The sequence below is a fragment of the Emys orbicularis genome, chromosome 22, assembly GCF_028017835.1.
Source record: "Emys orbicularis isolate rEmyOrb1 chromosome 22, rEmyOrb1.hap1, whole genome shotgun sequence".
NCBI lineage: Eukaryota > Metazoa > Chordata > Testudines > Emydidae > Emys > Emys orbicularis.
This window is the reverse complement of record NC_088704.1, coordinates 4,458,967-4,485,554: the sequence shown is the minus strand read 5'-3', so window position 1 is coordinate 4,485,554 and position 26,588 is coordinate 4,458,967. Positions and strand designations below refer to the sequence as shown.

Genomic DNA, 26,588 nt, shown 5'->3' with positions numbered 1-26,588 from the left:
GAGTATCCACAGAGGGAGAGCTGCATGAGCCCAAGCTCTTACCCTGCTAATAGCATTTTTACTGCCAAACAGAGGAACACAGACATCAAGGGTTCCGTCACAAAGGACCTGGGGGAAGAATGGTGATGCAAACATGTTTGGAGTATTGACTTAAACATCTTTAATGTGAAGAGCATTTTGGAATAAAAAGTTGATAACCAGACGTAGTAAATTCTCTGGTTTTGCACACGTGGCCCCTTTCTTTAAGGGCCTGATGCTGTGAGATGCAGAACACATTCAACTTCCACTTATGTGAATGGGAGCTGAGAGTGCTCAGCACGTCCCAGGATCAGACTTTCACTGCTTATATGAGAAAGTAAGTAGCATTGTTGGTAATTTTTTATTAAAGGTAAACAGAATAGCTAACTCAAGCTCCCGACTGCAGGTCTTTCTCAATGGACTGTTTTGGTGAATGTGGTACACTTGCAGCTGGGTCGGCCCCAGGATATTAGACAGACACGGTGGGTGAGGTAATATCTTTTATTGGATCAGTTTCTGTTGGTGAGAGAGACAAGCTTTTGAATCACAGGTCTGGGAAAGGTACTCCAAAAATCACAGAAAAATGCAAGATGCAACAGATTGTTTAGCATAAGCGGTTAGCACATATGCTAAGGGACCAGTCAAGGTGTGGTTCGAAAGCTTCTCTCTCTCACCAACAGAAATTGGTCCAATAAAAAAGATATTATCTCACCCACCTTGTCTCTATATTGGTGAATGTTTTTCCAATTTGCTGGGGAGAAGGAAAGGGGACTTGTTGGGATGAGTTTTCTGAAGACGAAGAACCCCACTGTTCTCAGTGTTTCTAGAACAGCCTCTCTCAGACACAGCCCTCCATGAGAACTAGAACCTTCCAGCATTTTGGGGGGAGACTCAATAGTGCATTTTAGAGTTATTGGCTATGAAACTTTAAAAATCCTTTCAGGTCCTGGAAAAGCTTAAGAAATATGACATTTAGATGGAATCTAAGCTTTCATTTATTACAAATTAATATTTTAAACCCTTTTCATTGTAAAGAGCCTTGAACACATCAAACCAATTTTTGTGAATAAAACGCTAAGTTCCCAAACACCGCATCTGCATCAGAGAGTTGGTGCTTCTCCAGCATTGTTTAGAATGCTCATAAAACCCTTCTCCTGGTCCTGGGACCAATATGACGAACAACACTGCATACAGCAGTTGGCCCAGTGAGTTGTAACAGAAACTCATGCACGAGAAACTGCAGAACTTGTAAGGAATTCCTAGGTAGGGTTACCATATGTCCGGATTTTCCCGAACATGTCCGGCTTTTTGGGCCTCAAATCCCCGTCCGGGAGGAAATCCCAAAAAAACGGGCATGTCCGGGAAAATAGGGATGGAGGGGCCGGCGGTGCTCGGCTGGGGGCTGGGGCCGGCGGTGCTCGGCCGGGGGCCGGGGCCGCTGGGGCCGGCGGTGCTCGGCCGGGGCCGCTGGGGCCGGCGGTGCTCGGCCGGGGCCGCTGGGGCCGCCGGGGCCAGGGCGGGCCGGAGCCGCTCGGCCGGAACCAGGGCCGGCGCCCCAGGGCCTGAGCTGAGCCGGGCGGGAGACGCCGGGGCCAGAGCCTCTTGGCCTCGGCCGGCCGGCCACCAGAGGGAGCTGCTCGGCCAGGGGGAGCCGGACTGGGCCGCGCCGCGCCCCGCCCCAGCCCCAGCTTACCTGCTGCCTCCCTGTTTCAGGCTTCCCGCGAACATTTGATTCGCGGGAAGCAGGGGAGGGGGAGGAGCAGAGGGGCGGAGCGTTCAGGGGAGGGGGCAGAGTTGGGGTGGGGCTGGGGGCGGGGGAGGGGCGGAGTTGGGGCGGGGCCGGGGCCCCGTGGAGTGTCCTCCTTTTTTTAAATTAAAATATGGTAACCTTATTCCTAGGGAACTTATAAGTGCTGTTGGAATTCCTATTTAAATCTAAATTTGGTCAGCTAGTAACTAGTACTACAGCAACAACATGCATCAACATTAATAACTTCCTCGGTTTTAGACCAAGTCTTGTTATTAGTCAAGTCACGTGTACTTCTCCTGAAAGACAAATCCTGACTCATTTATGAGAGTTAGCAGGGGCAGTAAGCAGTACTCTCTAAAATCAGCTGCACTATCCAAAAATGTAAAGTCAAAATGGCATTTTCTCAAAAGTTATGATGAGAGGTGATAAAAACAACAAAAACCCCCCAAAAACCATACGCCAGAGTTTAGAACAGGATACCTAGCACACCTTAGCTACAGAGCAACTCATGTGACTCCACTATTGTGTGATTTGCCCCTGCACAGCACTTTCATAGAGAAAGTGATTACATGAGGGACAGCAGAATGGATCCTTGGAACTCAGGAAAACTACAAGATACAGGGGTCATGCTAGGTGTAGGACTTCCCCCATCCCACTCTACCACACCCACAATCCAAAGTACATTTGGTTAACAAAGTCATCCCTAAACAAGGTAGTGGCTGTTTCCATAATTCAATCTATTTACATTCTCTCAGAGACAGGCTGGACACACAGTTCTAGCTAAGCATTGCTGCAAAGTCTCCTGCAACACAAGGCTTACCATTTATAAAAGGAAGGTTTCCGCTGGGAAAATTTCAGAGACATAATGATCAATCCTCTGTGAAAGGAAGTTGTTTTTTTAGTGAGCAATTTTTGAAGTGCACCCATTGAAGCAAAAGTAAAAGGGTTATCAGAACCTTCCCCTCTCAATGCAGACAGAGTTGTTATCAGCATGGATAGCACAGGGACTAGTTTTACATATCTGAACCATAGAAAAAACAAGCAGGCTATTACCAAACTATAAAGTTAATCAAATGTCATGATGCACACAGAAGTCACAGAAAAAATCTGCACTCCAGTTCCAACGCTGCCAATTCAGAGACCAGAGGTCTTTCTGTTTTTCTAACATGCATTCTCATGGATAACTGACAAGAGGGTCCTTAAAAAACAGTGAGGTCGCTTAGAGAAGCCCTATCTCAACCTCAGCCCACAAAATGTCAATCAACTGACAAACTCTAAAACCAGGGACAAAGGCCTTGTCATAGACCAGAACTTCAGGATCCCTTTTCCAGCAACAGAGAGCATTTCTCTAGAACTGTCTTTACTAAAGAAAGCAAAGTTTCAGTCAATTGCCCAATATTCAGGATGCTGAGGAAAAAGGCGTTTACTCCCTCATAACTTTGTCCAAAAATTCCTGCTTTTGCAAAAGGGTAGCAATACTTGGACAGGCTCATACATAATGGAAATGATCCACAAGAACAATGACATTTATTCTACATGGAAAAATCAACATTCCCCCCATTTCATCTGAACCGAGCAGTAAAGGGAACACATGAGCTGTACAATAATTTGAACTGAGGTTCTCGCAGACAGCGCAGGAAGGTAAGATTTGACACCAGCAAAGCTCTTCCGCGCTTCCCCAAATTACTGCAATTTTAGTCTTATTCTCATTTCCAAGCAGGTTTCAGCCAGCCCAGAACCAAATTAGATAGGAATAGTTTATACGAGAGATACACAGAGAGATTCTAACCAAAAAACCTCAGATCTCCCTCAATCAGGGGTGGGCAAACTACCTGTCAGGCCTTTTAATCCGGCCCTTGAGCTCCCGCCGGGGAGCGGGGTCAGGGGCTTGCCCTGCTCCGGCACTCCAGCTGGGGAGCGGGAGCTTGCTGCGCAGCTCCCAGAAGCAGCGGCATGTCCCCCCTCCAGCTCCTACACTTTTGGGCAGCCAGAGGGCTCTCCGCACGCTCCCCCTGTCTCAGCACCGCCCCCCGCAGCTCCCATTGGCCGGGAACCATTGGCGTAGGAACCGGAGGAGGGACATGCTGCTGCTTCCGGGAACTGCTTGAGATAAGCACTGCCCGGAGCCTGCACCCCGAGCCCCCTCTTCCCCCTACGTCCCAACTCCTGCCCCAGCCCTGATCCCCCTCTGAACCCCTCGGTCCCAGCCCAAATCACCCTCCTGCACCCCAAACCCCTCATCCCCAGCCCCACCCCAGAGCCTGCATCCCCTGCCAGAGCCCTCAACCCCCCTGTGCTCCAGCCCCAATCCCCCTCCCGCCCTCTGAACCCCTCAGTCTCAGCCCGGCGCACCCTCCTGCACCTTGAACCCCCCAAACCCCAGCCCCACCCCAGAGCCCTCACCCCCAACCCCCTGCCTCAGCCCAGAGCCCCCTCCTGCCCTCTGAACCCCTCAGTCCCAGCCCGGAGCACCCTCCTGCACCCCAAACCCCTCATCCCCAGCACTCCCCCAGAGCCCACACCCCCAGCCGGAGCTCTCACACACACCCCCACACCCCAGCCCCTTGTCCCAGCCCAGAGCCCCCTCACACACCCTCAATTCCTCATTTCTGGCCCCACCCCAGAGTCCGTGCCCCCTCCCACACCCCAACCCCCAATTTCGTGAGCATTCATCGCCCGCCATACAATTTTTATACCCAAATGTGGCCCTGGGGCCAAAAACTTTGCCCACCCCTGCCCTAAATAGAAAAGGAACTCATCAAGGGCATGTCTATATTTTCCATTCCCAGAAGCAGAGAGAATGTAGAGTCAGCAATGGAGAAACTAAGGGCTAGTCTACACTAGAAGTGCTACATCAGCACAGTTGCACCAATGCACTATGTCTAGTGAAGACGCTCTATGCCGACGCTCAGGTCAGTGTAACTTATGTCGCTTGGGGGTGGCTTATTCACACCCCGGAGCAATGTAAGATATACCAAAATAAGTGGGAATGTAGACCCGACCTAAGATTTCTCATGGACTTAAGAGAATGGATCCACTGAGCCATGAGCCAAAAGATTACAGAGGAAGAAACCCTGTGACTTTACACAGCTTAACTGGATGTGCCAGGAAATAATGAAGTGGCACCATAGGGGGAAAATGTGAGCATAGTGTAGCCACTTTCCTAGAAGTGCCGTGTGCCCACTGTAAAGAACCAGGTACCCATTCATGGATGAGGAAAAGGTCCAAATAGCTCAAGAATAGGAAATGCTAAAGGAACAGAGAAATTGTAGGCCATGTCCAAGGCAAACTACTGCTGAAACCTAAGGAGCCGAAAAGCCAGAGCTGCCTATGATTTAATGGGCATCCTTGCAAAATCTCCGTAAGATTACCAGCTATGGTACAGAGTCTGCTTGCCCTCTCTAGACACGTGGTTAACAATACATATATTTCACTTGCCCGCAGAGAAGAATTACTCACAAAAGAGGCACTAGCAGGGAAAGAAGGCTCTGAAAAGTGGGAAAGCTCCCCTAGACAGGAGGACATAACACCAGTAGCTAGCATGAAGCAGTGTGAAGCAGAAAGAGGCGCTCCATGCACAGCTGGTTACTGCTCTTCTCATGGTATGGCTTAATTATAGCCACTCCAGTGGCTCCAAAATGGCTATTACCTGCTATCACCGCCCTGGTCGTGCTCCCTTGCTGGACACTCACCCGGCTGTTTTAGGACCCACATGCTGGGACAATGTGCTTTTTTAAGCTCCCCTTTGGTCTGAGTAGGCTCCAGGCACTCTTTTGCTTTAGCCTCTGGACTCACTCCCTGGGCACAGACTCTCTGGTACCCCTTCAGGGAAGCTGCCGTAGGACCCAAGACCAGTTTTGAACCCATCAAGTCTCTCACACCCTTCCCAGAACTGCTCTGGTTTAGAGTTTACCCCGTCAAAGACACATGATAATTGAAGTAAAAAGACAGTCTTTGCGAAGGATATCTAAAACAATCACCCTTCACTTTCGACAGTACAAGAGATATACAGAGCCATTCAAAATATGTATGCCATTCCCTGCCTCCGTTTCCTCAACATTCTTGAGTGGACTTTGTTATGTGGGACAGAGTCCTTCCAGGATTCCAAGTCTCCTCTCTTGGACCTCCAGCTCATGGTTTCTCCTCTGAATCAGTCTCCCCTCAGACCTCTGCAGCCACTTAGAGTCATAGAGTTCAAGGCCAGAAGATCATGTAGTCTGACCTCCTCCATGGCACATGCCATCAAATCCCACCTAGCCACTCCTGCACCAAGCCCAACAATGCAGATTAGACCAAATTATTACAGCCCTCTGGAGACTAAACTATTGTGCGCCACAGGCAGAGAACAGGTGGGACCAAAGTGCACCAATGACTGAGGCCCCAGCACTGGCAGGGAATTGATTTGGTGAGATATACCCAGGTAAACCTAGCAAATGACCTGCACTACATGCTGCAGAGAAAGGAGAAACACCCCCACTTCTTGCGCTCAAAGGTCCCTGCTAATCTGACCTGGGAGAAAATTCCTTCCCAGCCCCAAAAATGGAAATCAGTTTTACCCTGAACATGTGAGCAAGACCCACCACCATGCATCTGAGAAAAAATACTCTGTACCAATTCAGAGCACTGGCCCGCACCGTGCAGCATCCTATCTCCAGCTATAGCCATCTCTGATGCTTCAGAGGAAGGAGAGAAAAATAAAATAAGACTATCTCAGGGAGGGAAAAGTTTCCTTCCTAACCCTTAGGGGGAACTGGCTGAAGGCCTGAAGCATGAGATTCAGGACATAAGACACTGGGCCAGAAAGGATCCCCTGGGCCATCAAGCCTCGCCCCCCCCATCATAGAAGGCAACCACGTCAAACAATCCCACTCATAAATTTATCAAACGCTATCTTAAAACTAACTAGGTTTTTTGCCACCACTACTTGGCATAGAGAGTACATTTATAAAGTTTGTCCAAGCTAGGAGGGGTTGCGAGGGCTTTGGAGGATAGGATTAAAATTCAAAATGATCTGGACAAACTGGAAAAATGGTCTGAAATAAATAGGATGAAATTCAATAAGGACAAATGCAAAGTACTCCACTTCGGAAAGAACAATCCGTTGCACATATACCAAATGGGAAATGACTGTGTACGAAGGAGTACTGCAGAAAGGGATCTGGGGCGATAGTGGATCGCAAGATAAATATGAGTCAACAGTGTAACACTGTTGCAAAAAAAAAAAAAAAAAAAAAAAAGCAAACGTCATTCTTGGCTGTATTAGCAGGAGTGTTGTAAGCAAGACACAAGAAGTAATTCTTTCACTCTACTCTGAGCTGATTAGGCCTCAGCTGGAGAACCGTGTCCAGTTCTGGGTGCCACATTTCAGGAAAGATGTGGACAGACTGGAGAAAGTCCAGAGAAGAGCAACAAAAATGATTAAAGGTCTAGAAAACATGACCTATGAGAGAAGACTGGAAAAAATGGGTTTATTTAGTCTGAAGAGACTCTGAGTGCAGAGGATTGGACTAGATGACCTCTCAAGGTCCCTTCCAGTCCTACAATGCTATGATTCTATTGGGAGGCTGTTTCAGAGCCCCACGCCTTCTTATGATGTCCAGCCTAAATTTATTCATGGACAGTTTATCCCCAGTTGTTTTTGTGCAAACAATTTCCTTTAGCTTAAATAGCTCTTTACCTCACTGGTGTCTTCCCCCCAATGTATTTATAAACAACAATCAGATCCCCTCTCAGCCTTCTTTCTGGTAGGCAGAGCTGTCCCTTGAGTAGGGTGAATCGGGGCAACCGCCCTGGGCCCTGCACTTTGGGGGGCCCCGCGCTTCGATAAAATCGGGAATGTCCCAATATTTAGCCCTTTGTCCCACATCCCGACCAATGTACGATCAGGACACCATTTGTCCTGCTATTCAGGTGAGGAGGCGGGTGGGGAGGTGAGGCGGGAGGCGGGCGGGCAAGCGGGGTGAGGAGACAAATGGGGAGCTGAGGGGCAGGTGGGAGGGGAAGTGAGGAGGCAGGCGGTTGGGCAGATGGCGAGGAGGAGAGCGGCAGTCAGGGAGATGGGGGCGGGGTGAGTGTGCGCCGGACGGACAGGAGACTAGTGGGAGGCTGATTTGTCCCCGCGCCCCCCGCCCCGAGACAGCCCTGCTGGTAGTCTAAACAAGCCAAGCTCCTTCAGACTTCTCTCAAGACAGGCTCTCCATTCCTCTGTCCTGTTCCAGTTTGAATTCATTCTTTCTTGAACACAGGTGAGCAAAATCCTACACAGTATTCCAGCTGAGGTCTTACCAATGCCTTGTACAATGGCTTTAATACTTCCCTTATCTCTACTGGAAATACCTTGCCTGATATAGCCTAGGCTTGCATTTGTCTTTTTCACAACCATGTCACACGCATGGCTCATAATTCTAGGCCTGTGTTTTTCACAAATATGAAACAACAAAATAAAACGAAAAAAACCCAACATCTAAAATGAAAAACTTGCCACAGCAGCAGCAGCTCCTGTCCCGAAAAGCTGGGTCTGGCACCCTGCTCCAGGCATCGCAACCTGGCACACGGAGTGTTGCTCAGGTTTGGCCCACTTCCTCCCCCAAACAGTGCTGTGACCCACTGCATCAGGACGCAATGCCTAAAGCAGGGAGCCAGGGTGGTGGGAGAGTGTGGCGTGGGCTCACTCTGCAAAACATCCCTCCCAGGGTCTCCCATCCCGTGCATGGATAAAACACAAAATTTGCTAAAAAATAAAATAATTTCACAGGGCTCTACTCAGTCATCCTGTGGTTAACCAATACATCCAGGTCTCTCTCCTCCGCTGTAATTTTCAACTGATGAACCACCAGCTTACAGCAGTAATTCTTTTTATTACTCCCAAAGTGCATAATCATGCACTTTTTATTATTAAATTTCATCCCATTATTATTACTACAGCGTCCTTCAGCTTTGGCTCGTCTGGCAATGAAAGGCCACGTCTCCACTACAAAATTAAGTTGACTTAACCTACATGAGCATACAGCCGCCACAGTAATTACATTGCTTTTTGCTCCTTGTGTCGGCGGTGCGTGTCCTCACCAGAAGCGCTTGTCTTGATTGTACTGTCAGTGTGGGGCACTGTGGGACGGCTCCTGAAAGCCAGTAACAGTCGACATAAGCACGCAGTGTCTACACTGACACTGCAGCGGCCTAACTACATCGAGCTTTACTTTACGCTGCTCATGGAGGTGGAGTTATTAAGTCGGCGTAGCCAGGCAGTTACTTTGGCGGGAGTGAAATTTAAATGTAGACACTTCCACAGTTAGGTGTCATAGGTCGATGCAAGGCAGCTTATTTCTATAGTGTAGACCAGACCAAAAAGATTTCCTCTTTACTCAGGAAACATGTCCCTTTCTTCCTTTCTCTTGAACTTTTCAGTCTCTGTGGTTTTAAGGACTTCAGGAACACTGCTGTCTCTGTTTTCCACTCCTTCTCCTCTAGAGATTCGGAGGGCTGGTTTCACCTAGTTTGCAGGTACCCCTTTGTTCTGCCAGGACCCATCTAGTCACTTGTCTGTAGTTCTTAAGGACTGCCTGATTCAGAAGTAGAGACTCAGGCACTCCTCCCTGTCTCTTTAGCACAAGGAGTGTCTCTGGAAAGATGTTAATTCCTTGGGTATGACTACGGCAATAAAACATGAGTGCAAATGAGTCTCAGAGCCCAGGACTCAGGCTCACAGGGCTCATGCTACAGTACTAAAAATAGCCCAAGGGTTTCAGAGCCCAAGCTTCAGCCTGAGCTACAGAGTGTAGACTAGGGCTCTATAGACTCAGGCTTTGAGACTTGCTGCTGCAAGGTGGGGTGTATTTTTGTTTTTGCAGTGTAGGCGTACTCCTTGAAACCAAAGCCTGGGCTACACTTAAAAATTAGACCAGCTTAGCTTCATCGTTCAGGACTGTGACAAACTTTGTTCCCTCAGTGCCATAGTTAGGTTGACCTAATCCCAGTGTAGACGTGGCTAGAATTCTTCCATCAATCTAGCCATCCCCTCTCAGAGATGGATTAACTATATTGATGGAAAAACCCCTTCTGTTAATGCAGGGAGCATTTACACCACAGTACTGCTGCTGTAAATTAAATTAAATTAAATTAGTGTAGTGTAGACATGCCCATAGATAGCAATACAAGTGGGCAAACTGAGGCACACAATATTCATAGAAATCCACAAGTTTCCCAGGTTTTCCACCGCTGCCAGAAGGCATATACAAAAGATTCCAACAAGTGACTGGTAAAATAACACAAAGGAAAGAAAACCCTTTCAATCCTGCCACTGACACAATTACAGCCTTAATTATATGTCCTGAGCTGGACTTCTCTTGCACTTTAAGCATTACTTCAAAACACAGCACTATGTTTCCCTGAAGATGACACCAGGACTCCCTCCCTGGAAATAAAGTGTGGCTTTGGAGTAGGTGCCTACAGAGCCTGTTTATCCCATTAGGAAGCTCAGGAAATGATAGTTCTGGCTGAGTGGGGAGTTTTAGTCTAAGCCCTCAGTTACAATGGGTTGAGGTTCCTCCTCCTCCCCAATTATCTTTGGGACCGAAATTTCTCATGCTTGTTCACAGCCCAGAAATGATTTTCTGGAAGGTTTGAAGAAAATCCATTTCTCATTTATTTGGCATTTATATATAGCTGCTGAAAAATTGTCCAGGTGGCGTTGTGCAGTCAGATAGCTAAAAAATAGTTTGGATTTCAAACTGATCCTGTGTGGGCAGAGTTCTGAGCCTGCAGGGAGCCCCAGTGAAGTCAAAAGGGCTCTGCATGGGCTCAGGGGTCCACGCGCACCAGCTCATAGTAGGATCAAAGGAATGCCAACTTCACTATGTTTGAAAAATAAAAGGAGCAGAGTTACAAAGTCAGAGAAAAATGAAGGCAGGACACAGCCCACAGGTATGGTGTAATGTCCTGGGACAGTTGGAGGAGAGGGCATGCTGGAGGTGGGCTAGGTGTGCTGGGGAATGTGGTGGAGCTAAGATCCACCATGCCTGATCCTCCACTGGCATAAGCTCTATTACAGACCTTACACAAGTGTGAAGTTCGAGTAGGCCCCCTGCTGCTCTAATGTCCTTCAGAGCCAGGGAGCCAAGGATCAGGGAGCTGCAACTGGCTCTCTGCAGCTGCAGCTCTCCACTATGTCCACACAGCAGAGAACTGAGGCGAACACCATCAGTGCTGAGGATAGACTAAAGGGCAGCACTCTGCCCTGACCCTGCCTCTTCCCTACAGAACATCAGCTTCTTGTGATGGCTACATGGATGTAAGCATCCTTGAGCTCAAGAGCCATGTTCCAGTCTCCTCAGGACAGGTGAGGATGAAGGAATTAATGAACCTGCTTTGACTTCTCAGATCCACTTCTTTCTTTGGGATCAAGAAGTACCTTGCTTGTAATGCTTTCCCCTGATATTTTTGGGCAATTCTGCACTAAGCGGAGGCCCAGTTTGAAGGCTTTGGCACCAAGGTACCAGACGTTCATGTAAGAACTGAAGTCCTGGGCTGAGGTACCAACATGAATGCTTTTGGCTTCTTCATTGATTCAGCACTAGTAAGGGCCCGAGATTTAGAAGACTAAGTAATTAGGCCTCTCTTCAAGTACAGTGCAGAAGCTGAAGGTGGAGCCAGTGATTTAGTCCACAGAGAAGTGACAGGTCTAGGTGCCGAGGATGTCTGTTCATGGTCCATCATAGAACGGTGGCCCAAGTGCTCTTTAAAGGCTGCGCTTTGGCCTTAAATACCTCCTCTATAAGACAGGCTTCAAGCCTAAGCAGATGTGAGGAATGAAAACCCAGCATTTAGAACACTGAACTGATGAATGAGCCTCCTTCAGACAGATTTCAGTAATTTCCATTAGTATACTCAAACAACAATTTTATTTCCCCCAGTTTAAAGTAGTATTTACCAATGTCCTGTCCTAAACTAGTTTTTTTGCAGGAACTTGCCAGTCCTGTCCAGTGGTCTACTCCCTCTCCCAATCACCCACCACTGAGCTGGACTTTTCCTCTTTTATCTCCTCCCTCCAGGCTTGACACCTTGCACAGGTATAAAGGGGTGACGATGGCTGGGCCCACAGGCTCTCATTAACTCCTTCTTGGTAAGTGAGGAGTCTGTATATCCCATCATACAAAGTTTAATTTTGCCATCTCATATATCAGTCCTTTACAATAATAAACTGATACTGTTTCTAAAGAGAACAACACAAATCGGAGGCAAGCAGCCAGTATTAGTGAGGCCTAGAGTTCAACCGAAAGTGCCCCCAGGGAGCTGTATAAATTTAAATCTCTGGACTACATGCCCCAGCCAGCTTGCTTTCACACATGCTTCTTTCACAGGCATTGTTCTCTCAAGGGCATTGCTCTTCAAGCAACATGACACAGGAGACTGTTTCCAAAAAGCCCACTCCAATCTCCCTGCTGTTTGGTTTTGTAGATCTCTTGCTTTGTGTTGTCCCTCTGAAGAACAAGCATACTTTACTGAGAAAGAATCTTGAAATCAAAGGCTTATGGCTGATGCCTACCAGTGATCAAAAATTTTCAGGAACACAGAGACACAGATCTGACTTGTTAGAATTTCTGGCAAACTTCAGGAAGGGATTTCCTACACAGAGACCATTAAAAGGGTGAGGGAAGGGGAAAAGCCTCTTGCTTGTCCGGCAAACACACCTACCTCTCTCTGAGACCCTTCAATTCCCCTGCACTCATCCAGTCTCTTCAGCACGGTCTTGGTATCAGAAAGGGCCTCTGAGAAGACACCTTCATACTGAAGCAGGAAATCCAGCTTACAGGTTTTGCTCTCTGCTTCTGCATGTAAGAAGTGAGACAAGTTACTCAGTTGTTGAAAGGATTCATGGAAAGTATAAGATGATGGACAGTCATCAGTTTATAACTAGCACTTTACACAGGGTTTCTATCACCTCTGATATAATAGGGAAAAACTGACTCACAGATTCCTTTTACAGACCATCTAGAACTGCAGGGGGGAAAGTGTTTAACACTAGTTAGAAGCACGTACTTAAAACACAATGCAACCTTTATTTCCTCCCATGGTGAACAGAAGTTTAAAGGCTAAAGTACTATTAGCAGACTTCTGTGGTCACCTATTGCGCTGCAGATTGTCTTACCCACCCTCCCGTCCTCTGCACCGAAAATGGATTCTACTGTATGTCAGATGCAGAAGTCCACATGTAGGCAGAACAGGCTTTGCTCACAGCAGCTCAGGTGAAATAACAACAGTACATCAGGAAGCCCAAGCCCATTGTAACGCCCACGGCAAGAAGGGATCTGTTTGGGTTCAAAGGGGAAGAGGGCATCCACTGAATTCTTAGAAGGGGACCCTTGCTTCAGAGTTATGCATTAGTGGGGGAACACATGCCAAACTAACCACCCCAACCCCCACCCCCACCCCACACACTCACACCAGGAACCATTAAGCAGCTCAGCTGCAAATTGCTGGAAGACAGGGTTGTGACTGGAGTCTCAACTGCTCACCTGGATCACCAATTTTTTCTGTCTCCTTCACGGGCTTGGCAGCCTCCCCTTCCTCACAGCTGTCCTGTCTAGCAGGGGAATGGTGGTCAGCATGGGCACTTGAATCCTCATGGAGGGATTTTGAATCCATTGGGGTTTCCTCCTCCAGAAGCTCCTCATGGCCCAAGCTGGGAGTCACAGCAGTGTCTTGCGCCGTAGTGGAGGTGACTGTCTCCATTTCAGGTTCTTCAGGGCCAACCGAAGCTGAAGCCTTTTCAGGAAGCTGAGCATCCATTGCGTCTTCAGCAAGAGGGTTTTCAGTCTGGGGGGGCTCATTAGCCTCAAGATGATTGCTGGATGAATCGACTGTCTGAATGGAGCTGTCCCTCACTACCTGATTCTCAGCAGAGCAGTTGATGAGGTCCCTGAGAAAGTTTTTGCAACTAACAGCCACATCAAACATCTGCAGACTGTCCGCCACAGAGATAACTTTGGTAAAGTTATGCTTGCCAAGTGGCAGCTTGCCGGTATACACCATTTCTAGCAGAAGAGCAAACTCATCAGGAGCCACCACAGCAGCATCAATGGAGATGGTGTCTGTGCTCTCCAGCAAGGACTTAAAGAGCAGGCTGGCAGCAGCCAGCACAAGCTTGTGTGCTCTGAAGTGCACAGTCCCAATGAAGATGGTGCAGTCACAGAACTGCTGCTCTTTGCAGAGTGTGTAAAGCTGATGTAGCAACTGCCTGCTGTAATTGGGAAGCTCCATTGCTCCAGGCGTCTCCCGGCCTCTTCCTCCTTCAGATGCCGCGCTGCTTTAATGCGAACCAGCTACAGATAAAACAAAATACCTTGTTAGCACTTTTCTCAGCCAAGAGCAAGGTGGAAAGAAACAGCTGAAAAAAAACTTCCAGTTTTTGTTTAAAATTGTCATTAATTTTCTAAGGATCAATTCAGTAATTATAACAGGAATGGCCACCATCATCAAGGTAGATTTAAGAATGAACAAACAATACAAACAAAATCACATTTTTCCATCATAAAAACAGTCTTGTGACTTTCTTTTTAATCGGCTCTCAACTCATAACTGCTCAGAGTTTCAATCTGGCAGAGAAATAGCACAAGTGCAGAGAAGAGAGTTCTAGTGAAAACTGGGTTTGATTTTACTTGGTTATGCCCACCATCTGAACATTACCCACGACAGCTTGCTGGGATTTTCTTGCCAAGCTCATAGGGTGGTGTGGGCCCTCTGCATGCGGCAAACATAACGTCTGTGCACCATCTGAGTCCCATTAAATCTTGTTTTGGGAGCACAAGCAAGCCTGAAGGCATTTAGGACTTTTGCTAGGCCGCTTCACACAGGTGAATTTCACTCCTGAAAAGCACACCTATGAAATACTTACCAACAGTGCAAAGGGGCTCAGAAGTCACAGACTTATTAAGTTTCAGAGTAGCAGCCGTGTTAGTCTGTATCTGCAAAAAGAACAGGAGTACTTGTGGCACCTTAGAGATTAACAAATTTATTTGAGCATAAGCTTTCGTGGGCTACAAAAGCTTGTGCTCAAATAAATGTGTTAGTCTCTAAGGTGCCACAAGTACTCCTGTTCTTTTTGCAGACTTATTAAGGTGTGAGGAGTCTAGTGTCAGCTACTGCCCCTTTGATAAGATATGCAAGCGAGAGGCCTGGTGTGCAGCCTCTTTGACACTGTAAAGATATAAACTGTGGGCCAGATTCACAACGGTACTTTAGCACCCAACTCGCAATTGTAGGCTTCACTGTGGTCCACAAAACTCCCGCTGTACAAGTACGCACCTAAGCTCTCTCAGCACCTAAATTTCCACTGTAAAGATTCCCTAGATGCCTATGTTTCTGCCTGTGAGCATGTGCACTACTGCCTCATCCTGATGCTATCTCCTGCCTAAACCTCAGAGCGATCCACATACCGGGGAAGAAAAGCATTCCACTTTGAATAAATAATTAAAACATCATTGAAGCAGGGGGACTAGACCCTGGGTCTCCCACCTCCAAGGTGAGTGCCCTACCATTTGACTATAAAGTCATTCTCTCTCTTGCTCTCTGGCCCAATGACTCTAATTATTGATACACAGTGGAGCAGCTTCAACAGGAGGGATCAAGGGAACCCCATATCAAAATATCCTATAGCTCAGAGATTAACACAAACTCCTGAGAGGTAGCAGCCCCCTATTCAAATAGTTTCTTCTCCTCTGGCAGAGGGGCAATGGAGCATGGATCTCCCACATCTCAGGTAAGTGCTCTAACCACTAAGCTAAAAGTTATATGGTGGGCAGCACCTCCACTCCCCCCCATTTTCTGTGGAGTAAGTCAGGCATCTAACTCATTCTCACAAGAATCCCATTAGATGTTGTCAAGGCTAATTCCCCACTCTGGCACTTCAAGTGCAGAAGGTGGAGGCCTGCACGGATTCTAAAAATTAATACTGGCCACTCCAGGCTTGTATTAAACTCCCAAGATTACAGCTTTTCTCTGACCTTGGACGGGTAGATGCTGCCACCACCCAAGTGCAAAAACCCCTTTGAGAACCCAGGAAGGCACACTTGGGAATTCCTCCCTGTGGGGTACCCTCAAGCCCTTTCACACACCCCCTCCGGGGAAGAGCTGAGAAAGAAAAACAAAGGAAATCAGCTGTTGCCACCAGCTAATTAAACATGTGCACAAACCTCTTAGGACACAAAAATCCAATCCTGTTCTTAAAAAAGGTAAATTTTATTAAAACAAAAAGGAAGAAAATACATCTGAACACTCAGACTATTGCTAGATTTTAAAAAGAACCACTTTTAAGGATTAAGCATTAAAATAACTCTCTTGAGGTCCAGCTTAAAGGTTACAAGCCAAACCAAAAGCATTTGAGGTTAGCACAGAGGAATACAAAAGCCATAAAGAAATAAAAGAAATAAACCTAATCACGGCTTCCTGGACATTTCCTGATCTACTTACATATCTAGGGTTTCAAATGAGTTATTTCTAGGTATGATCTGATAATTTTTCATACCTGGCGCAAGCTTTTTATAGCATAGTTCTGCCCTGTTCCCTCTCTCCCCGAGAACAACACAGACAGACAAAGAGGAAGTTTTTCCAATTTTTAAAAGTTCTAGCCTTCCCATTGGCTCTTTTAGTCAGGTGCCCACTCCCTTCCTTTTACCTATGCAGGGAGACTTTTTAACCCTTTACAGGTAAAGAAAGTAGAGAACTACTACTAAGAGGGATCCCATAGCTAGCTGGCTGGCTGGGTGTCCATAAAAGGGAGCTAACCCCCCGCTCATTTATCACAGGTGCCTAAGCCACCTGACTCCAGCAGAGGAGCTCCCACTTGTATCTTGCTAGCAGACATAGGCACATCTCTGTAGCCCAGACTTGGGGAAGGGCTTAGGACACACTCCTCTGCTCATCATCTCCCACTGGCCAGCTTAGGTGGCTCCCCGCCTAGTGTGCTGGTTTTTGTGGGTCACATTCTTAAGCGCCCAGCTCTCCCCATTCTTTGTAGCGGGAGCCTAGGCACCTAACTCAGGCTTTGTGGATTGCAGTGTTGTTCCTGTGATTTTCTAGGCACCTATCTCCCATTGTGGACCCCAGGCCTAGGTCTTCAGTTGCCTGGTGATGAAAGCTCCATTCTGTCAAACGGATGCAATTCATAATGTCATGTGCCTCAGTGTACCAGTACATATGAGAACAGACTCCGAATCCTAGTGATGACTCGCTCTGGTGACAAACAGAGCTCTCGACCATGCTTGTAGAGGTTTCCATCGCTCCGCACTGACTCAGACATTCTAGGGTTCAGAGCGACACACCGACAGAGTTATTTGCAGGTCTGTTGTAGCCGTGTTGCTCCCAGGATAGTAGAGAGACAGGGAGGGTGAGGTAATATATTTTATTGGACCAATTTCTGTTGGTGAGAGAGACGAGCTTTTCAGCTACACAAGATGCAGGGGGGCGGGGGAAATAAATGCATTTTCAAAATGCGTCAAGGAACGCCTAGAGCACAGAATAGAGGCTCCTTTCCATGAATATGTAGAAATCTGAATACTGAACAGCTCAACCTTCTGTTTCCTTGGATCCAAGGTAGACGTGGCTTCTGCGTGTCACTATTACCACTGGTTGTCTGTAACTCTTCTCCAGATCAGCCACCTGGGCTCAGGGTTACTAAACATATGTGCTCAATTATCCTCTCACAACACTGTAAATCAGGAGTAACAACTCACACCAGTGGAATTACACTGGTGTATGTGAGAGAAGGAGACCCATTTTCCTTGCCAGATTCAATGTATTAGCAGCATTAGTCCTCCTGCTGCTTGCCTAGAGCTGAAGGATTTCTAGTATCTGAAATGGGATTTGATCATGATTGGCGTGGAATAAAAGACGGGATACTCCCTGTGAAAGGAGAACAGGGAGCATCTATGACCTGGAAAAAGAGTTTTCTACTCAGTCCCATTCTCAAAGCTTTGTCCAAAGAGTCAGTCTCCTCCACCTGTTTGCTTAAACATCACAGTGCCAAGGCTAAAGCCAGAGTCCCCTTCCCACCAAACTGTTGGTCAGGAGTAGTGAAGATAAGGTTGCAGGGCCAAGACATTATACAAGAAATCCAAGACCAGCCTCAGAGGCCCCTGCCCCTTCTCCAAGACAGACAACCTTGAAGCAGAGGGTCATAGCCCATGGCTGCCAGGGCTTCTGAGCCACTAAGTCAGAGCCCTTTTGCAATCATCCACTTGCAAGGTCCTAAAGAGCCACTGTGATCCCAAAGAGAGTGGGCATTTTCTTTACACTAAAGGTGACTGCTATGTCCATCCTCAGGACTGTTGTCCAAGATGCATAACGCTCCCTAGGCAGACTACATTTCTTTTATTCATAACGTTTAAGGACAAAGGGGACCATTAGATCATCTAATCTGACGTCCTGTACATCACAGGCCATTAAATTTCACTCAGCTACCTCTGGATTTAGCCCAATAACTTGTGTTTGGATAAAGCATATCTTCCAGAAAGGTGTCTAGTCTTGATTTAAGGACATCAAAAGATGGAGAATCTACCTCTTCCTTTGGTAGTTTGTTCCAATGGTTAATTACACTCACTGTTAAAATATCTGTCTTAATTCTGATTTGAATTTGTCTGGCTTCAGCTTCCAGACATTTTATGGATGACTTTTTGGAAAGCTGGCTTACTGCCTGGACTGTACTGGGTCTATCTTTCAGGTCATCATTATTGCTTGTTATTTATCTGCTAAGCGCTGACAGCATGTTCTCTATGTGCCTCTTGCCATCCCTACTTGAAAGGAAAAGACAATTTTGTTGCTTTTTCAGCCTGAATCGCTGAGGCCACTTCTGAGCCAAGCTCAAGGATTTGTGAGCTCACTTCTTTAGGAATTTCAAACCCTCTGTACAGCACAGCTTAACTGTGCAGTTGTTGGTTCCTCTGGGGCACAGGAGCCATCTGAACACTGCTCCTCTTCTGATGAGAAAGCTGCCTCTGTTCATTTTCAATGCTACTCCATTGCAATTTAAACAAAAGAAGGGGCTGTGCGAGGGAGTCTCCTGGAGAGAAGGCCAAGACACTTGCTGAGCTGAGTTAGCCCCCCAATTAATCTTTCTTCATGGATCAAGAAAGGAAGAACCATATGAGGAAAAGCAGGCCATTTCATGCCTTCGCACACAGGGAGCTTCCTGCCTTGGAGGGGAACTGAGGACCATTTTCATAGATTCCAAGGCCAGAAGGGACAAATGCAATCATCTACTCTGACATCCTGTATAACACGGCATAGAACTTCCCCACCACACCAAGCCCCATTCCCCCAGTACCTGGACCCCCTCCCTCCAATGAACCCCGTACACCCAGAGCCCCAACCACCTTCACCTGGACCCCCCTGCAGAGTCCCATTGCCCCTGCATCCGGAACCCCTCACCAAGCCCCTGTGCATCCAGATCCGCCCAGGTCCTATCACCAAGCTCCTACACCCAGATTTCTCCACACAGAACCCTCTCACCCTACATCTGGATCCCCCCCACTAAGCCCCTCTACATTTGGATCCTGCTGGGCTGAGCCTGCCTGCCCATACCTGGTGCACCTGGCGTGAAGGGGAAGGACCCCAGGGTGTTTCTGGGACAGGCCTGGCCCTTGCGCTGTGTCAGGGTCAGGTGCAGCCTCACTGCCACGAGTCCCTGTCCCACTGGGGTGGAGAGGGGGGACTGCAGGGTGATCTCCCACCTTCATGCAGAAAGTGGCCTGTGCTCCCCACTGCCATGCTGGAGCCTCTGTGTTTATTTACTGACAAATACAATCTGCACAATTTTAAAATATTGTGCAAAGAATTTTTAATTTTTTGGCACAGAATTCCCTCAGGAGTACCTGGTGCTCTCATGCCATTAGAAAGCTGGTATCATCAGGGATTGTCAGAGTGCCAATGCCATTGCACTCATGAAGCTCTCATATCCTTGGCACTGCATAACTAAGATATATATGGTTCTGACCAACACCTCTGCTGATACCGATAAAAATACCAAAACCTGCTTTAAACATTGTGTTTAAAGATTATTATTACCAAAGTGACTAACTTTAAAATGTATAACATGATGGAAAAGCTCTTCCTCGGGATTTCAAGTGTCTTTGTCTACCCTTTAAAAAACAAAAATCAACCACCATTGCATGACCAAGAAATTAATAAACAATAACTCAGCACTACTTTTTAAACAACCTACAGATCCACAGTCGTGGACTCCCCCTGCTGACAGAACTTTGCTAACAAATGCTATTGCTAGACCTGGACAATGCAGACATTGGTGATGAAAACAATGTGCAAAAAAAGATAATATTGCCTAATAAGGAACTAAACAAGGGAATGCTGTTTAAGACTCTGACTGTAAGAACGTTAGGGGGAAATATTTTATATTTAAGATTCTAGGAAATTACAAAGCATGCAAAGAATATAAAATGAAGGAGAATAAAGAGAATAATCAGCAAAGAGAATAATCCAGCCTGTCAGCTATAAATAAAAGTCACTTCTGTCTGACAGCTGATCAGTCTAAAGCCCGCATCATGAAATATCCTATCACTGTCGGCACTAGTTGGGCTCCCTTGTTTGCACTCTGCTTAGAGTAGCTAAGCCCTGAATTGGTCATTGGGGCAAACTTCCTTCTCTCTCCTAAGATGACCCCTCTAAGTGAGAGGTGAGCTTACCCTGTCAATGCCCATGTTGCACCTGCTCAAATCATGTTTTTAAAGGTTCTCATCTAAATCAATAAACACAAGTGAACAGAAAGCCGACGTTTGTTCCTTCACATTCTTTCACTGTGCTGTCCCTTGGGCATTGCAGCAGTCTCTGAAAAATGAGCAAGCCTCCATATCAAGTGCTCTGTAAATGTGAGAGTTAAGGACAGAGTGACTGTCTTAATTCAGAATTTAAATACTTTTTTTGTGTGTGTTACCAGTTTCCTGTCTTCTTGTTATCAAGATGATGACCTTAGAAAAAGGGTTATTGGAAAGCCAGAACACCACATACATGAATCAATTTTCTTTCCTCTCCCACCAAAAGTGACAGTCTTTTGAAGAGTTGAAAGAAACTGAGGGGTCATTACCTTCCTCTTGGGTGATCCAAAGTGCTGGAGCAGGCAGTGCTCCCAGAGGATAATGCAAAACTCAGTATGATGAGCCAGAGCATACCAATTTGTTTTTCAATCTATTTTATTTCAGTTCAAAGCATCAGTGCAGACAGACAGAGGAAAACAAGCAATACTTTGACTATATTCAGTCTTCCTCAATCTCTAAATGCGGCAGAATACAGCCAAAGCATTGCTTGTTTTCCTAGGCTATCTGTCTGCACTGATGCTTTGAATTGAAATAAAATAGATTGAAAAACAAATTGGTATGTCCCAGCTCTTCGCAGTGAGTTTTCCATTATCCTTTGAAGCAAGGGTTGCCACCTATCCTACTTGGAACAGTGTAGCCCTAATCAAAGTACAAAATTACAATCATGGAAGTCCTGTTGAAACCTAAAAAACAAAGTCAAAGTTTGCTTCAAAACTCTGTTCCTAACATGCCTCATTGTGCCCAAGAATGCTGAGAGAGAGACTGAGATTATACAGGTTTTCAGTGACATCTGCAATACACACAGGATGCCAGTTGCAGATTTGAATTTCTGTTCATTGTGCGAGTTTACATCAGACACACAGATTCCACATTGTAATTCACTGTGGTGTTTACACAGTTTTGACTAGCTCCCCTGTGCCAGTCTGCTTTCAATAAAGCACAGGAGAACATACTCTTCCAGTGAGACTGATATCAGACAAGGCATGAAGCAGTCCACAATGAGTCCTGATCCTCAATGAAAGTCTTTTAAAGGAAAACCTTTTGGAAGGACCCTATGTAAGACTGGTCAGCCCAAAATGGTGCCTATTTTCCTCAAATTTGTTTGTAAAGTCTATAGAATTATCCCATTCCAAAACAAATCCCTCAGTACTGCTCTATAAAAGCAATGCCAGCTGCTCTACTCTCATAAGCAACTTCAAAACAACCAGCATGTCCAGCTAATAGAGAAGTGGGGAGGGACCAGATGGATCAGTATGCAAGACTCCCTTATCTACTCCTGGAGGAATTTTGTGCTACTGTGCATGTGCATAATTAGTGAGCCGTGGATATATATATGTTTTTTTGCACAGAAAAAAGCTTCTCCCGAAATGTTGTTGCAGTTCCACCTTTTGCCCACCAGAGGGCGCTGTGGCGCTAGAACAAAGCAGCAGCTCCAGGCCAGCTAGGGAAGAGAAAGAGTCTGCCTTCTTCACAGTGCCTGTCAGGAGACAGGGGCTATGGGGAGAGAGACAGCGTGGGGTGCTGGGGCTCATAAGGCCTATTGGGGGAGGACAGATTGGGGCAGGGGCTGAATGGAAGTGGAGGTACAGGTCCAAAGTGGGGAGGGAGGTGCAGGGCCACATGGTGATTGGGTGGAGGGCAGAGCTACATAGGGACAGGGGAGTGGCTCGGCGGGGGCACAGAGACTCATGGGAACAGGATACAGAGCCACACAGGGACAGGGGAAGGGGGTGCAGGGCCACATGGGGATGGGGGAATGGGTGTCTGAGTGGGGGTGGAAGGACATATGTGGACAGGGGTACAAGGACTCTTGGGGGTACAGAAACACATAGGGACCAGGGGGCAGATGTGCCTGACTGAATGGGAGAAGCTAGGGCTAAGCCAGGGTCTGCCTGGGGGAAGTTCCCTAACAATCCCTCCCCACCCCCAAAAAGCTGTTCCATACTTTTCCCACCCATACCCAACAACCCTCCAAGTTCACACCCAGGCTCCTTCCCAGCAATTAACTTCCCTCTCCCTCAGCTCTTCCGTTACCCCTGACTCCCTCAAGCCTTTGCACTGCTTCTGAGGGGTGCAGGAAATATGATTCTGTATTGTAGTTTAAATGAATTATTATTGAGAGTTCTATATTAATATGTCTAGTAAGGAATCTATTTGTCAAAAAACATTTCCTGAATCTTCGTTGTTGTCTGTATTGTTACAAGTATCAGAGGGGTAGCCGTGTTAGTCTGGATCTGTAAAAAGCAACAGAGAGTCCTGTGGCACCTTTAAGACTAGCAGACATACTTGTATAAATGATCAAAAATAATTGAAAATGGTGTGATTATATTGTGTTATTTTGACAAATAAAATATGTAGAATTTTGAAATATTGTGAGCAGAATTTTTGTTTTTTGTTGCAGAACTTCCCCTGGAGTACTAATCCCCAAGAGAAACATCTTGGCCTCACAGGATACACAGCACTTAAAGCTGGTTTTCTTCTCAGCATTGGCCATGGAGACATCTCCTAAGGTTTTAAACCCTAAAATCTCTCTCTTTAGGTACTGATATGGCCACCATCACAGTTATTAATGAATGTATCCTCACAATTCCCCTCTGTAGTTGGAAATAATACAATTTCCATTTTACAAATAGGGAACTGAGGCACAGAGCAATTAAGGGCCAAATTTTTTAAAATTCATCAGCTCCCTTTGAGAACAATGCTCAAATGGGAAATGAGCTCTTTCTGAAAATCTGGCCATTTACTTGAGTGTCCAAATGGGAGCTTTTGGATACTGAACTTTTTCTTCACAAAATCTGCCCCATGTGACGTCCCCAAAAGTCACACATGAAGCCTGTGGCATCCCAGTCTACTGTCTTAAACATAAGTCCATTCCTTCCTCCGACTAGCTAAAACAGCATTAAAGATGGCTCATAAAGCAGAGTTGTTTGGGATTAGCAAGGGTTCTGATTTTATGGTACGCCAAAAGAACTGGGAGATGGTTAAGGACCATGGCTCTTTATAAACCCTCATTTCTTATTTTTGTAACACCAGAGATATGAAGGCATAAATGCAGTCGCTACTGCTTTCCAGATCACAAGCTTATACGGTGAGGAATATGTACATCCCAAGGGTGGGAATCTATGAAGGAAATGCTTAAAGAAGAAGGGAGAAAATATCTATAACATTTTAAAAATACTTGCATTAGGATGATGTATTTTATAAGTAGGTCCTCTATTGGGAATTAAATTATATTTGAGAGACTTTATATTGAAAAGTATAACTAAAGAAGATTTTTTTTTTCATAAGTTTACATTCTAATTTATTTGCTTAAATAAACATTGTATTTAACAATCTAAATAAAGTGACCTTTCTCCCCACTTTGCAAAGAAAGAAAGAAAGAAAGAAAGAAAAATCTGAGTAACACTCATTAGTTGGGCACACCTGACTGCATAGGACAGGCTTTTCAGCTTTCTTAAGTGTGCCTTATATGATATATGTTTAAGAATGAGGACAAGATCATACTAAAGTGTATAGCATAATTCTGAACCCTAACACCATTCTAAGAATGACTTAATTAATGCCTCCATCTGGAGCACTATTGTGGGATCCTGGGAAGAACTCCACCCGGACAGCAACTGGGATTTTAATTCCTACCCCACTAAGTAGTTTTAAAATATTTTTATGAGCCCAGCAACCAGTGCAGCCATTTTAAAGCCAGTTCATGTTTTTGTCAGATGAGAAATAAAGAGGACAATCTAGTTTTCAACATCTTAGAAGAGCAGACGGGGCTGAGGGCCCAGAATAAGAGATCTGGGAATGTCCCCAATTCTTAAGGCTATGTTTATGTCAGGGAGGTCATGGAAGTCACTGAATCCCTGACTTCCAGAGACCTCCCTGACATTCTCTGCTTCAGCCCCAGAGGCTGCAGGACTCTGCAGCTGACAGCCAGTGGGTTCCAGCGCCAGGCGACAAGCAGTGACAGGTGACAGATTCCCGAGGGGGCCTCCTCAGGGTTCCAGCCCCCCTGACAGCCTGGCGCAGGGGGAGGACGACTGCGGCTGGGGTGTCCCATCTTCTCTTTGGGAAATATGGTCACCCTGCAGCTCCAGCCGCCATGGGCAGAGGGGGAACCCCACAGCTCCAAGCCACCACGGCGGGGGGGGGGGGGGGGGGGGGGAACCAGGGAGCCGCAGCAGCAAAAGTCACAGCCAGGTCACAGCTTCTGTGAATTTTGGTTCACTGCCCTTGGTCTGCCCAGGACTTTTACTAACAATAACCATGACAAAGTCTGAGCCTCGCTAATTGGGTCGATCAGATTTCGACCCCGTTACAATAGGAAAAACAGCTCCAGCCCTCCTCAGCAGAGTCCCCCAGCCACGGGAACTGGCCAGCCCCGGCACCAGGGCCCAGAGCGCTCTGGGGCAGGCGCAAAAGCGCCTCCAGGCATGCAGCCGCTTCGGGCAGAGGGGCCCCTGCCTCCTCACGGCAAAGGGCCATGGCCTGGCCCCGGGGACACCGCTGGGGGGAGCGGGGAAAGAGGCGCCCCTCGCTCCTGAGGGCCAGCCACCCCCGAGGCACTACGGCCCCTACAAGGCAGGGCCCGGCCCGCTCTCACTGCAGCGGGACACCGTCTGACAGAGGGACCCGCGCCAGCCCGGGGCTCTCCTCGGGGGTTGGGGGGATGGTAAGGGACAACCCGCCCCCACGGCCCGAGCGAGGGGGGCTCCCTCGGCCTGTGTGGAAGGAGCCCCCAGGCCAGGTTCGGGGCCCGGGGTGGGTCGCGGCCGGGGAGAAAGGCGGCGGGAATCCCCCATTCTCCTGAGGCCCCCGGGGCCCCGGGACAGCCCGCCGGCTGGCGCCTGTGGCTGCTGCGGCGCGGCCCCGCCGTTTCCATGGTTACCTTTATTGGGAGCGGCGCGGCAGCAGCAGGAACAATAAAGCTTCAACAACAGGCTCCCCCCGGCTGTGCCGAGCCCCGGCCTGCGCGCCGCCATCTTGAAGCCACAGCTATCCCACCCTGCACGGCCGCCTGTGTCACGTGGCGAGACTGGGTCTGGCGGCTACTATTGCGGGGTGGGGCCAGGGGTCCGGTCACGTGATGCATGTCTGGTAGGCTCCCATATCACGTGACGCGGGAAACATTCAGGTGGCGGCTTAGGTCACGTGACGAGGGGACTACAAGACAACCCCCCAACCCCCCGGGCTGGTTATGCATCCGAAGAAGTGGGCTGTAGCCCACGAAAGCTTATGCTCTAATAAATTTGTTAGTCTCTAAGGTGCCACAAGTACTCCTGTTATTTTTGTCCTGGTCCTGGCCTCGGGGCGGGGCGGGGCTGGGCTGGGCTGCCAGCCAGCCAGCCAGCCAGCCCGGGGCGGTGCACAGAGCGGGTCCCCAGCTCGGGGCGGCGGGGTCTGGCCGGCTGTAGTCGCGGGCCCGGCTCGCAGCGGGGTGGCTTGGTTCGTGTTTTCAGTGGGTTTCTGCACTCAGGAGGGCTGGACCCTTCCCGTCCAGTGAATGAGCGGTGGGACTCCCGTCTGATCGCCTGACTCCAGGAGCTGGGGCGTGGGGCGCAGGCCTATGGCTTAGGCTGGAGCTGTGGTCCAGCAACATGTGTGTAACCCACTGGCAAAGTGTGGGTCAGATATTCCCCAGGGGTTGGTCCATTTGCCCATGGACCGAGAGCCTCCTGCTGTTACTAGTTAGCCCAAGTGGAAGTGGTCTGGGAGGGGATTCAAACACTGGTGACAGGCCATCTGGGATAAAGGAGCTTGTCTCGCTAATATCATGGGACCACGCCAGCTACAACACCACATACAGAGTAGTAGACAGTCAGATTTAAAAACTGTGTATTAAGGCATATCAAGAAGGGGCTGAATGAAGACCATGGAAAGTCAAATAGGTCAATATCTTTCACTTATGCTTACTGTTGTCTGCTAGGAGTAATAGGTGTGACAAAACCTTGATAGTCTCATCACTTCCCTTTAACTTTCTAGAAGTTAGTTTTTGTTTGCAGATGAAG

The 26,588-nt window shown here is 47.6% G+C and overlaps 1 protein-coding gene across 1 annotated transcript in view; it reads right to left on the bottom strand.

Annotated features, from left to right (window-relative positions):
* The window catches only part of ZBTB40 (zinc finger and BTB domain containing 40), a 58,061-nt gene extending 32,524 nt beyond the window's left edge, over positions 1–25,537 (bottom strand). The window contains exons 1-3 of the mRNA XM_065421380.1: positions 25,469–25,537; positions 13,279–14,085; positions 12,458–12,591 (exon numbers count right to left, since the gene is read on the bottom strand). Coding sequence (XP_065277452.1) covers positions 12,458–12,591; positions 13,279–14,023 — 879 coding nt within the window. The 5' untranslated portion in view covers positions 14,024–14,085; positions 25,469–25,537. The remainder of the gene's footprint in view (positions 1–12,457; positions 12,592–13,278; positions 14,086–25,468) is intronic.
* Positions 25,538–26,588: the final 1,051 nt, after the last annotated feature.